We start from the raw sequence: 13,047 nt of genomic DNA on the forward strand, positions 1-13,047 counted from the left end.
TCGTGGATCCTACTTTCGCACTAGAAGGCACGGCTTCCCCGTCCTCTTGAGAAAAAATATGCCCCAGCAAGACCGAGCATTTAGCATGGCTTAAAAGTTGACCTGTACTTTTCATATAGCCGAAGTAAATCATCTACCTTATTTGCTTGCTTGACATTTTCTTGTAAGAACAAGAGGCTATCATCCACAAACAAAAGGTGGGATATCCCTGGACTACTACAACTCTTCAGTTCTTGTAACATGTCCGACTAAATTTGATTGAGCGCCAAAGAGGAGAGGCTTTCACCAACAAATAAATATAAGTATGGTGACAGTGAATCTCCTTAACAAATCCGTTGGGTGGGGTTGAAGCTTTCAAGCAACATCCCATTAAACCTAACAGATAAAGTCATTTTCCACGTTATCCATGTTTTTAGTAAACCAAATATTCTCAACATTTCCTCTAAAAGTCACGAATCAAGTTGATCATATTCTTTCATCCTGTCCAACTTATATGCACAAAATTGTACAATTGTTTTTGATCCGCTATGAAGGGCATGTATACATTCAAAGGCGGTGGTTGCATTGTCACTGATTATATGCCCCGACACAAATGCGCTATGAGTTTCTAAAATAATATCCCGCGAAAGGGGTCTCACTATACTCACTAGGCATTTCGCAACAAGCTTGTACTAAATAACATTGCAAATACTAATTGGTCGAAAGTCTTTTAGAGTCGTGGGATTATTTATTTTTGGAATGAGGACAATACATGTGCTACATTTACTCCTCCAGGCATGTCTCCTTCTTCATAAAAATTAAGAATACTTGAATATTATCTTCTTTGATGGTACCTCAATTTCTTAAAAAAAACCACTGGCGGGAAGCCATCAGGTCTTGGTGCTTTGGACACAGGCCAATGTGGAAAAGAGGAGCAGAACTTATTTCCTCATATATGCATGGTGCACATGAGGATTCATTTGTTTGGTCATCTACTTTTTGCTGGAACAAATTGGTAATGATTTCCGGAGCTACTGGTAGATTGGTCATCAGTGTACAAATTTCTGAAAAAAAATATGTTGTCTGTTTCCGCATAACAATCGGATCAGTGGTTACATCACCATCAGCCATCACAAACGCTTAAAAACTTTGAGCTTTAGCGGGACCTTGATCTTCCATGATGACTTATCCCCCTTGTACCGAGCTAGAGGAGCCGGCTGAACCATCAAGCCAAGCCTAGCGAAGACCTGCATCGACCACACGTGCTTGACCGGCCTTCTCAGCTTCTTGGGCCGCCGGTCAGTGACGGATGTTACATCAAGTTGCTAGGCTGCTGCTGTGTTCGTGGTGAGGTGCGCGGCGGAGGAGTGGAGCATGGCGGAGGAGTGGAGCATGGTGGTGAGCTCCTTGGAGGCGACGATGGACTTGTAGATCTCCATGACCAGCCGCTTCTCGAACTCCGATGGGCTCTGTGGCGCCGCCGCCGCAACCCCAGGCAGCAACAGCTTCTGGTGCTTCCGTCGCGGCACGCGCTTCGTCCACACCCCTTCGCTGGGCAGCGCCGTGATCGCCGCCTTCCTGGCCACCGTCAGCATGCCGCCCACGTACGCGTCCCGTAGCCACCCCAGCAGCCGCGCGGGCGCCGCGACAACGGCTCGAACCACGCGCACGCGGCGCAGGATTAGCCCCCGAAGCCGCAGGCGCCAACCGCCGTAACGCCGTGCGCCGCCGCCGAGGCGCTGCGTGCCCTTGGTCCTGCTGCCGCCCTCGCCGGCCTCCAGGCGCTGGTACTTGCGGCGGCGCCAGTGCGAGCGGATGCCCTTCGTGAACCCTATGGGGAACGCCTCCACCTCCATGGCCAGCTAGCTAGGTACGTAGCTGCTGTTCTTCGGCGTGCGCGCGCCGGCCGGCTCGGGTGCTTTTGGAGTCTGGTGGTGAAGCTTTCTTTGACAAGCGTACCTGCTGGGGAAATGGAGTTTGTTGGTGAGGTGGAGGTGCAGCTCGTCTTTTGCTTCGCTGCTGGTGGAAGTTTGGTGTGGAATGGTGATGCCGCCTCGTCTCTTTTATGCAGCAGGGATGATCGAGGCCGTATTGTTGGTGCGTGCTAGCTCGTACATCGGGTGACGTGACAATATCATGACACGTTGAATCGCACACCGGTTGGTGACATGGTGCTGGACTGGTCGCTCCCGGCCGTCGTTTTCTTTCACCACCTCCCCGTGCATTAATTCATGGCTGCAGATAAGTTACGCGAAACGGAACTACGACCAGCATAGAGGCCCTTTCTCAGGTCTGCAGTCGCATACTACGGCTGCATAGAGGCAAGTGGCTCCGTCCCCTGACGGCGGCGTAGCTGATCTCCGGCTCGGCGGTGGGGAAAGAGAAGGACCGGATTGCGTTTTCCCATTTCTCAGCGAGGTCTTTTCTGTATATGCTGGGGACCTATATATTTTCTTTAATCTTATGGGATCCTTTGTAATAATTTGTACCTCCACCGTTTGGAATTAATGAAAAGCTTCCAGGCCCTTCGGGGCACTCCTTGTTCAAAAAAAAAAAAACTAGGACCAACATAACGTATGTTAAACATCTAGAAGGTCGCCGGGATTTATAAGGGTTGCGGCTTTTCCCCCTTTGACTTCAAAATGCTCATAAACAACCGGGCTTAAAATGCTCATAATAAACAGCTCTTCCCCCTTTGACTTTCGCTCTCCCCTATTTCTAGTAGACTAAGCTTGGTCCTGCTTTGCGAGTCCAATAGGCCTAGTATTCTTTTGGCAGTCCTGCATCATGATTATTATTTGCTTACCGCTGCACATTTTATCAAGATCAACCTGTGGTAATAGTCGTCCCTTCCTTACCAAGAAAATGCGTAGTTCAATTTTAGTTGCAATCTCATGTGTAACTAAAAATATTAGTTTTAACCAATGTTGCCACTCATGGCTAGCATAAATCACAGCGCAATCCTATGATTTAGAAGTCGATTGAGAACTAAACTAATTTTAGGTCGACTGAAAATTAGTACTACACCAAACTTTTATTCAGTAAAACCTATTATTAAGTGGATGTTTGGACGAGTAAATTGGCTGAAGATTAATTCAGTCACTTCATTTAATACTTCCTCTGTTTTAATGAACAAGGCATAAATTTTGTTAAAAAAGTCAATAGTCTTTATATTTGATCGGTCTTATAGAGAAAAAAAAGAACATCAAGCGTAAAATATACTTTTATAGTATATTTGCTTCATATATGTTTATATTTTTCTTTTTTATATTTAGTGAAACTTACTAAGCTTTGATTTTTAACTAAATTTCTATAACTCTTTTGGAATGGAAGTAGTAGTTCCTACGCTTGTATTTGAGCATTGACCAACCGCTAAGCTTGGGGTGTGTGTTGGGAGCTCGTGCCACTGTCTTGTGGTTCCTCTGGCCAGACTCGATGATGGAACGAATCTCTCCTGCCATGAAAGTTCGTTCATACCAAGTCACGGTTATCATATTATAACTTGATTCGTTCGGTCAAATAAAAGCCTCTGGGTTGACACAATTAATACACGTGTGGTAATGGGCCTCTAGCAAAGATTCTAAGACTCTTGTACACGTAATAGTCAATTCAGTGGCTTGGTTTACACGTTCTTTGAATGTACGAAACTCTCTGAATTAGAACTTGACTATTCTCTTGTATGAGTACTTCCTCGGATATGATTTAATTGCAAAAGGATCTTTCTAACATTGATTAAACCCGATCAAAGGTAGTACAAGTTTGGACTTGCACTGGTGACTCAGTGAGTGGTGAGTGATCGAAGCGGTCACTTTTGCTTCGTTGTCCCTCCCTCTTCAATTTGATGAACTCAAACACATGAACGGCCATGATCTTTTCATACCTCTGTTAGTATTTCATCAGCCACATCGGCTGGTAGAAACATTAAAAACACCTAGTATATCTAAACGAGAGCATATATAGAACTTGATATGAGTTTTTACGAGCTAAAAAAGAAAGCACCGGAAAAACTTACCCCTTTCAAGTTTTGGTAGGGGGGACACCAAAGCAAGCCTCAATTAAGCTAGGGAGCCAAGTGATGTAAGCTAACTGAATGGTTCCTAGTCAAGGCAACATAAGCCAGGTTTGATATTTTACCTCGTGAAGGAATTTTTCACGCATCTTGGGTTTTCTATTGCGCAAATAATAAAGTGCCCATTTTCGAAAAAAAATCTTGGGTTTTCTATGGTCAATTTCCAGAGTTGAGGACATGAAGAAGGTTATGGCTAGTCACTCTCACAAAAATATTTATGAAATGATAAAGACTTTCACAACGCATTGTATCGTAGTGGGCTATCCTCTATAATTCAATTTCTTTTTCATATACACTGTCGGCATTGTTGTCAGCACGGCATATACACTGCCGGCTACAATTTGGAGCTCGCCCATGAAGATCCTCTAAACTGGTTGAAGATTCCTTTGCTTGAGTGTTTGATGCGCTCGTACTATTTGACCATTGACCAACGACCAAAAGCTAAGTTTCACAGCTGGTGGTGAGGTGCTTATGGAGTTTGTGCCGCTGGCTGGTGGCTCCTGGCCTCGTGGGGTCAGAGTAGCACGAACGTTTCTTTCATATCAAGTCTTGGATATCATATCATGACTTTAAAGTTGGTCTCAAGCTGAAGTGTCGTGTCTTATCTAAATTGCACATGGATGCATAGTCAATGGAAGGATGATCATGGTCTTTGGCTGTGCTGGTTTATGAGTTCTTTTAGCACAATCACGTACACATGTGTTTGGTATGCTGGGATAACTGAATAAAGATATATGTGCAATTTTAGTTTAGAAAGGTTGGTGTGTGATCGCGAGGATCACTTGGCAGCTCATCCGCATGTGTCGGCTAAACAGTACGTACACTGTTGACTGTTGAGTGAAGCGATGGAGTTAAGTGACGTGAGGTAACAACAAAATAGTTCCTACATAGGGATGTTTTAATATCAACACAATATTCAGCATCTCCAACAACACGATCAGGAAGTAGACATCGAGGACACACACAACTAACAATAAAGAAAAAAAAAGATCAACAAACGTAGTACCATATACACCATTATAGTTGACAACACTATCACTACTTGAAAAGGTTGTCCACAAGTGAAGCCTTCTTAAAAGAAAAGACGAGTGAGCATGACCAACGCAGGATCCAACAAAGACTGGATCATGGGTTTTCACCATGAATAGGAAGTTCGAGCAATCTCCACACAATGCTATCAACAAGAAAGCAACGCATAAGCACTACCACTGCAATGACAACAACTAAAGACCAGACTTCGGGTTTTCACCCGGAGATCGATACTAGTACTCAAAGAGCACCATCAAACTATAGTCACCATATGTTGCCGCTACCCATCCATAACTCTAACTTTGAAACCTGAGACGGTTGTTTAAGAGCATGGTCCAATATGGTTGTCACGCAAATGATAACCATGCCGATAAACATGCTATTGAGAAGCACCAAACATCACTTGCGACCATCGGCATGCCACTAGGTTAGGCCATTGGCGCCGCCAAGACCTCAAGGGAAAATCTTAGAGTCTCACGCCAACCTACTCGAATATGATTGCTACCGGAAAGTATGTGGCAATAATTCAGAGAGAGTGGATTTGGTGACCGCGTGTATACGTGAGCACTCATCCATTACCGTTGGATTTGCTTTAAGATGTTGGCCTCACAAACGGAGCCAAACGGCCAACTCAGAATCGCTCCGTGCGAGCCCCAAATCGAGCACCTCTACAAAGAACATCGGATGATGGATTTCGCGCGGAAGCGATGGGAATCGCAGGGATTGAAAAACGCTCGACTGCTCCCAACGCCGGCCGGGAGCCCATCGCCGCCAAGCCTCAGGTCACCTCCGCCTACTCCCCTGTCTTGCCAAGAATCAGAGCGCCACCACCCTGGCAAGAAACGCCGCCGCCGGCTGACTCGATTTCGGCCGCCCCTTGAAATCCGCTGAATCGATTTTGGAACCCTTTTTGTAGATGGACTCGATGGCTTCGACCGGTGCGGGAGTAGCTGGAGCCGGGGAGCGCGCGGCGCGGGCGAGCCATCTAAGTCTCGATTTGAGCTGCAAGGCCGTCCCTCGTGCTCCCATCGACGGAGAAGAAATCCGTTTTTGGCACAAACTCATTGCTGAACGCCTGCGCATATACTGCTAGGCCCGCATAGTGCAGATCTTCCAACAGATTGGTTTGCTTGATGATAAAGTGCAAACTTTGTGTACCTTGGGTTTCTTACAAGTAATAGTTACTCCACGGGCTAGACATCTTAGTTGGAGAAGAAGGACAGGTAAAGGGCCAGTACACGAATTAACGCTTTGTTTTGAAGCCGTGCGGGAGCCGGCAGAGAGCACAACAGGCGGGCGCGCGGTGCGCTGCCGGCCAGGGCGGCGCGCGGGAGCCGGCAGAGGGCGCGGCAGGCCGGCGCGTGGGCCGGCGCCATCAACTCGACCTTGACCGCCCCTCGAGCTCCTGTCGATGGCCCTCTCCTCCTCGGGCGAATCTCGGCTGGAGTTCACTGAGCCCGAGCTGGAGCAGGGCGGGGCGTCTCCAACACGGACCAGCTGAGAGAGGAGGAGAAGCTCTGCTCAGTCTCCTCTAACTCATGAGCCGGCCGTGGCGTGGAGGGAAGCCGGGGTGCGAGGGGAGGTCAGCAGGGCCACCGCGCTGGCGTCGATGGAGGAAGTCAGGAAGAGGAGGTTCGGCCGGCCCGTGCCCAGGCACTCGGGTCGAGCGGAATCGGGACCTCGCGCACGGCTTTGGGCAAGAAGCGCTCCTGGTTGGGAGGTCGCCCTGTGAATGGAGGAGGAACGGGCGGCCACACGACGCTTTGTCAGGGGCATGCGGACCTCAAGACGGCAGCGCGCAAATCACCCTGCGACGGCGCTCGGGCACTCCGGTGGGCGGCGGCGCTATCCAAGATCTGCAGGGCCCGACGACATGAGGTGGGGTGGTGCTTGCTGCGCATGGCGGCTGGCCTATGTGAATCGTGAAGGGGATCAATTGCTAATCGAGTGATGAGCACGTAAGAGGATAAGTTTGTGATTCAACCTTTTTTTTAGGAGATCAGCTACTGTGTTATTACTTCACGGACGAGCCACGCCGTTAGACACGTGTCGATCATTGGATGCGTGCTCACGTATACACCTGGTCATCAGGTTTCATTCGATAATTCAGATGTCTTACACAGTTACACGTATTGGTCACTAAGGGACTCCATGTGCAGTGAACTTGTGACACCGAATCACCTTGCGGCATTGTTTCCACGTCCCAAGACAACCGGTGAACCATTAGTCACCAATGAACTCCATGTGCATAGCCAAGAAAGCCGTAGAACCGTTGAAGTTTTGCATCGGTCCACTACGTCGAATGTTCCAGCTATTCCAGAAGAAAGAGATGTCTTTTTATTACTCTCTTCATTATATCAAGCCAATGATGTTTTCAAAATTGGTGGTGTTTTGTGTTCGCCTCGTATGATGTTTTAATTTTTTTGTCTTAGTTTCAAGTTGCAAATAAAGCCATGAAAGCATAAACGAGGAGCCGTACCTCAAATGTAGATGCTTCACATATCAGCAGTGACAATGCCTATTGCTTGCATCAGATCATGACTTCGACTATTCTAATTACTACAATAGAAAGAGATTTTGGGGATACATTTCAAGATGTCGTTGATAATTTGACTGGAAACCAAGGAAAAGGATGCAATACTCATCATAACAAGTCAAGACATGCATGAGCTGAAAATAGGTAAGCTTTGACTGAGAATGTTTTTTAAAATCTCCTTTACAACTATCATGGTAAGTCCGTTGTTGCATGTTTGGTGATGCAAGCTCTGTAAACGAAACCCTTTCTGAAATACTGATTCAGTTATCTATGTGGAACTCGTGTAAGTCTTGATTTAATTACTGTTGTAATTTTCTAGGATTTTAATAATTTACCAAACTTTTTAGTTGTAACAATTTATTTACATTTCATTCTCAAGTTGTGGCTGTCATTTTCCACGCGAAATAATTTCTAGTTATAATTTGGCCTACCTTTCCATCTTTTCATGTCATTATATATTTTACCTCTATATGTTTTCTTCTATACATGAAAACTCTATTATTTTGACTAAAATTTATTTGTTATAATTTTTGGTAGATACATCAAACATGACACACATTGTGAAATCTACAAAAATATATTTTATACCATAAACCTTACCTGTTAAGTGGCTGCGTCAACTAAAGACTTGACGTTAAGCCCCACAGAAATAATGGGAGGCCCTTGTATTCGCAGGGTATCACTGCGTGGAGGCCAACCTTCGCAAAGGACTTCTGACGCGAGCAAGCAGCAGCTCGCCCGACACGTGTCAGCTGGGGCAGAGCCCCGCGCGACGCAACCGATCCAAGCCAGCCGCGCTCTTGTTGTACTCCATCCAGTTGAGTGTTGCACTCCGCGCGAGCAGAAGCAACGCAAAGCACGTACCTACGAGCCTACGAGTGCGTGCGAAGGAAGGGATGAAGCTCTCCCATGTACGTCCTGTACGTAGGTACGGAGCATGCAGCGTATCTAGCTCTTGTAGATGTGAATACTTTCTTGTAATACGGAGCACGTATATCTAGCTATTGCATACACGGGACCAGCACATGTACACACGAGCGAGTACAAGTACAATCACGCAGACGAGCAGGTACAAACGCGCATACGAGCAGGTACAGTCGTAAACACGAGCGAGTACATGTACAGAAATACAGTGGCGCACACGAGCAGGTACAGTCGCGCGTAAGTACAGGTACAGTCCCGCACATGGGCGAGTACAGTTAGCGAGTAAAGGGAAAAATTGCACCAAATATACTAAAAACAGAAGTACTTATTAGTTGAAACACGAGTACAGTTAGATACACACCACATGTACAATCATAATATTATTGGAAGTACGAAAAAAAGTATCTCCAAACCTATCAACATGAGATCTAGTTTTGAAGATCTCGACGCGAGAATCTCAAAAGTGAAAACGGTTCGCAATTTGAACTTACGGTTCTCAAGATATTTCATTTTAAAAAAACGAATCTAGAAGAAAAATGGAAAAACTAAGACTAGTCATAGTGGGAAGTAACATAGAGTAGTAACATGCACATGTTACTACTCTATGTTACTACCTTCATAGTGGTTAGTAACATCAAAGTAGTATCATATATGTCTTCATTAATTAGCTTATATACTCATTGTATCTTGAGAAGTGTGGTGTTACAGTAACTAGCTATGTTACTCCATCCTCCTCTCTTCTCATTAACTCACTGCCACATAAGCAAATTTGCTGAGTTGGACACTTAGTTACTAGTGAAGTTACCCCCACTATGAGTAGTCTAACCCAGTCTTCTCTCTCCTCCCCCATCCCCACCTTGCTTCCCCTTGCGACACGTGGCGAGCAGGGAGACCACTTCCCACGGATTTTCTAGCACCACAGAGCGTCACTTGTCGCGTGCGGAGTGAGTTGCTTTCCCTTCGCGAAGGCCGGCCTTTTTTAACGATTTCGATAGCCCAGCTTGTTACAAAAGCATGTTAACCTCGAGTACAACTTCAAGCCTGTAGTACTCAATCGAGCGTATGCTCAAAAAACAAGAAAAATAATGTACTCCCTCCTACCTATTTATTGTTATGCGTAATTTTTCGTGTAAGTTAAAATGTGCAAACTTTGACTAAAAATGTAGATAATAATATATTTCATGTAATGTCTAAAAACATTATTCTTTTGTTATATATATTTATATTTTATCAATATAGATGATAAAAACTTTACGGAGTTTGACTTTGACTAAACCTTATATGCAACATATTTTGAGTAGGAAGGAGTAGTTCAGTCCCTGAGTCCCGTCTCCCGATTATAGTTGGGCCTGGGCATGGGCAGCCCGGCCCGGATGGCCCGACCTGAAAATTCTGGGCTTGGCTGGGCCAAGATTTTGTATGTTAGATTGTGCTCGGGCCGAGATTTTGAGCCCGACGAACGGGCCGGGCTTCGGGCCGCAGAAATTATTGCTTTTAGCCATAGTTAGGCAGGGCCAGGGCAGGTTTTTTGGGGTCTTTGGACCGGGCTCGGGCTCAATTTTTAGGCCCAACGGTCGGGCTGGCCTTGGCTCGAGCCTAGACTATCTACCTCGGGTTTTTTTTGGCCTAGCCTGAAGCCTAGCTTGGCCTGAATTTTGCCTAGGTATACTCCCGAGCCCACATCTTCACGCTGCAGGAGCCCGTGGGGGTGATACGGACGCTGCAAGCGTTCGGACGCACGAGACAAGGAAGACAAGAGCGTGCATAACCAGCAGAAGGACAAACCTGCAATGAAAGATGGTGCCCAAGAGCTGAGATTTTCCACCGTGTGGAGAATTATGATTTATTTATGCAGTGCAGGTTATCTATTGATGATTTTTTTTTTGCTTTGTTTATGGTCTCTATTCAACGTATGGAAAATCACAGCCTATCTGTGAAGTGCCTACCTGATTGGAGGACATGCAGTGTAAGTTATCTACCGATGAATAATTTTGCTTTGTTTATGGTTGTTTTTTCCAACGTATGGAGAATCACGGCCTATCTATGAAGTGCCTGCATGATTGGAGGACAGGAGGAGTGATATTTTTAGGTATCTACGGATTAGTTATCCACCATCTTAGGCGATTTGGAAATTTCAGAGGGGAATACATGTATTGCAATTTTTTTGCTTTTATCTTTTGATACGTTAGAATTGAGTGACTATGTGATCTTTGTTAGATGCCGGATTTAATGTTTAAAAAATTTAAATGATACAACACTTTTATCAAAGAAAAAAAATTAGACTTGCAAATAAATCATGTATCCTTTTGTTGCTATTTACAACTGTTTTGCTTTTAGGTTGAAAGTATACTTCATAAGCAAAAACTGAACTGTTCTTCATTACTAAAACTACCTGAAGTATTTTAGGTGTTACATTAAACCTAAGGGGATAGCGGGTGGACCATTCTTTTTGACATTCCTGGTCGTGGCACTCGCAGCGACGAAAGCTCAACTTTCTTTCTCCGATGCAATGGTGTTCGGGGCACTCTCGCAAGGTACCCGCGATCGGCGTTGTCGGCGGCGGCGATTTCTCCGCGTTGACACGCCTCAGTGTCCAGGCGATCTCACGCAGCTGTCCACATCGCCGCTCTACGCTTCCTCGTGCCTCCCCGGAGATCGCACGTTGGTGCAGATGGAGGTGGAGCCCTGGCCCCGCGGCAATTTGCTACCGATGCATGGCGGCTGATGAGACGTCCTGAATCTGAGCCCGGCCTTCTAAGCTTGAGGAGGACGAAATTGTGGAGGCGTTGCTAAAGGAGCCCGACACAGATGCGGTACTAGCCGGTCGGCTCTTCCGCGATCGTCGGTGCCCCTTCATCAGGTCCTCGGCACCCGGCGGTGCGGAAACTAGGTCGCCTTTGGGTGTTGTAGCCCCCTTCCGCCTACTGCCGCGCGCACCGAAGCACCGCGGCGAGGTGGAGTGGCTGCCTAATGGCACTATCTCGGATTTGCTGGAAGCGCGGAGATTCACATTTCTAGGCCAGCCTAATGGTAGCAAAGAAATATTTCTTCTAATATGGTTCGTTCTCAATTAAGGATGGATAAAAAATAAGGTTCTGGGAAGATAAATGGCTAGGTAATGCTACAATAATGGAAGAATATCCAGCTTCATACAATAATGTGGGTCACAAAGGCGATACAACTGTTAAGATGTTGGAGTCTTTACCACCAAATGTGACGTTCAGAAGGATTCTTGTTAGTCCTAAGTTGGCATCATGGAATATCTTGCTATATCGTCTGGCTTCGAACAATTTGACGCAAGAGACCGGCGAATTTCGATGGAATCTAAATGAGACCCACTAAATTCACCGTGGATTTCATGTTTTGAGATTTAATCCAGCCAAACGTGATGGTTGATAATAATAATAAATTATTATTATTATTGGAAAATGAAGATTTCGTTAAAGACTAATGTTGCATGATAGGTGTAGTCCTCACTGAAGACAACCTGGTAAATCGCAATTGGCACAGAAGTATAAAATATGTATTTTTTCGCCATGATAAGATTATCATACACTTATTTTTCGAGTGTAAATTTGCTAGATCTATATGGTCAGTCATCCAAGTAGGTTCTACCTTATATCCGCCATGTGGTGGGATAATATATTCGGCAATTGGTTAAACGGTGTATCATATGTTTAAAATACTTATTAAGATGAAAACGCTTATCGTTATCTGGTCGCTATGTCTATGTAGAAATGATAAGGTTTTAGTGATAAAAAAATTTCTCACATGCAGATTATCTACTGATGAACAACTTTGCTTTATTTATGGTCGTTTCTTCGGCATGTGGAGAATCGCAACCTACTTATCAATTGTTTATAAGGTGGGAGAACACGGCGAGCGATATTTTTATCCAACATGCATGACATCGTAGTCTACGGATTGATCATCCATCACCTTTGACGCTTTTGAAGTTTCTGAGGATTACATGTATTGCACATTTTTTATTTTTATCTTTTGATATGGTTAGAATTGAGGGAGAAGACCCAGTTGAACCAGGGTGCACGTGAACCCAGGTGGGAAAATGCATTTTTCAAATGTTAAAAAATTCTGAAATAAAAATAACGGGGTACGTATGCATGTTCCATGTGTGTGTAGAAAGTTTTCGCGGAGAAACCACTTTTTATTTCAGAATCTAAAAAAGACAAAATACGTCACATATATACTGATATATAGCCCTGCAAAATTTCACTTTTTTGTCGAGACAAAATAAAAGGATTTTTCGTCACGAAACTCATGTCCAGGGCACATGTTTGAGATCACATGCACCCAGGTTCTGAAAAGCCAGTCTCTAGAATTGAGCGGCTATGTAATCTTAGTTATATAGAGGTTGGTGTAATGCTTAATAATTGTAAGTAATAAAACACATATATTAAAGAAAAAAATAGACTTGGAAATAATAATTGAAATCATATATCCTTTTTTGGCTATTTACAAAAGTTTGGCTTTAAGGTTGATAGTAGAGTTC

General features: G+C 44.9%; 1 protein-coding gene across 1 annotated transcript; it reads right to left on the reverse strand.

Annotated features, from left to right (window-relative positions):
* Nucleotides 1-975: 975 nt before the first annotated feature.
* On the reverse strand, nucleotides 976-2,015 carry LOC127299074 (uncharacterized). The gene has a single exon (XM_051328970.2). It carries the CDS (start codon nucleotides 1,833-1,835, stop codon nucleotides 1,305-1,307), a length of 531 nt encoding a protein of 176 aa, XP_051184930.1. The 5' UTR covers nucleotides 1,836-2,015; the 3' UTR covers nucleotides 976-1,304.
* Nucleotides 2,016-13,047: the final 11,032 nt, after the last annotated feature.

This window comes from Lolium perenne, chromosome 1, assembly GCF_019359855.2.
Source record: "Lolium perenne isolate Kyuss_39 chromosome 1, Kyuss_2.0, whole genome shotgun sequence".
Lineage (NCBI taxonomy): Eukaryota > Viridiplantae > Streptophyta > Magnoliopsida > Poales > Poaceae > Lolium > Lolium perenne.

What these genes read in the sequence shown, in the direction of transcription:
- LOC127299074 (XM_051328970.2), bottom strand. Translation starts at nt 1,835, where the DNA reads ATGGAGGTGGAGGCGTTCCCCATAGGGTTCACGAAGGGCATCCGCTCG.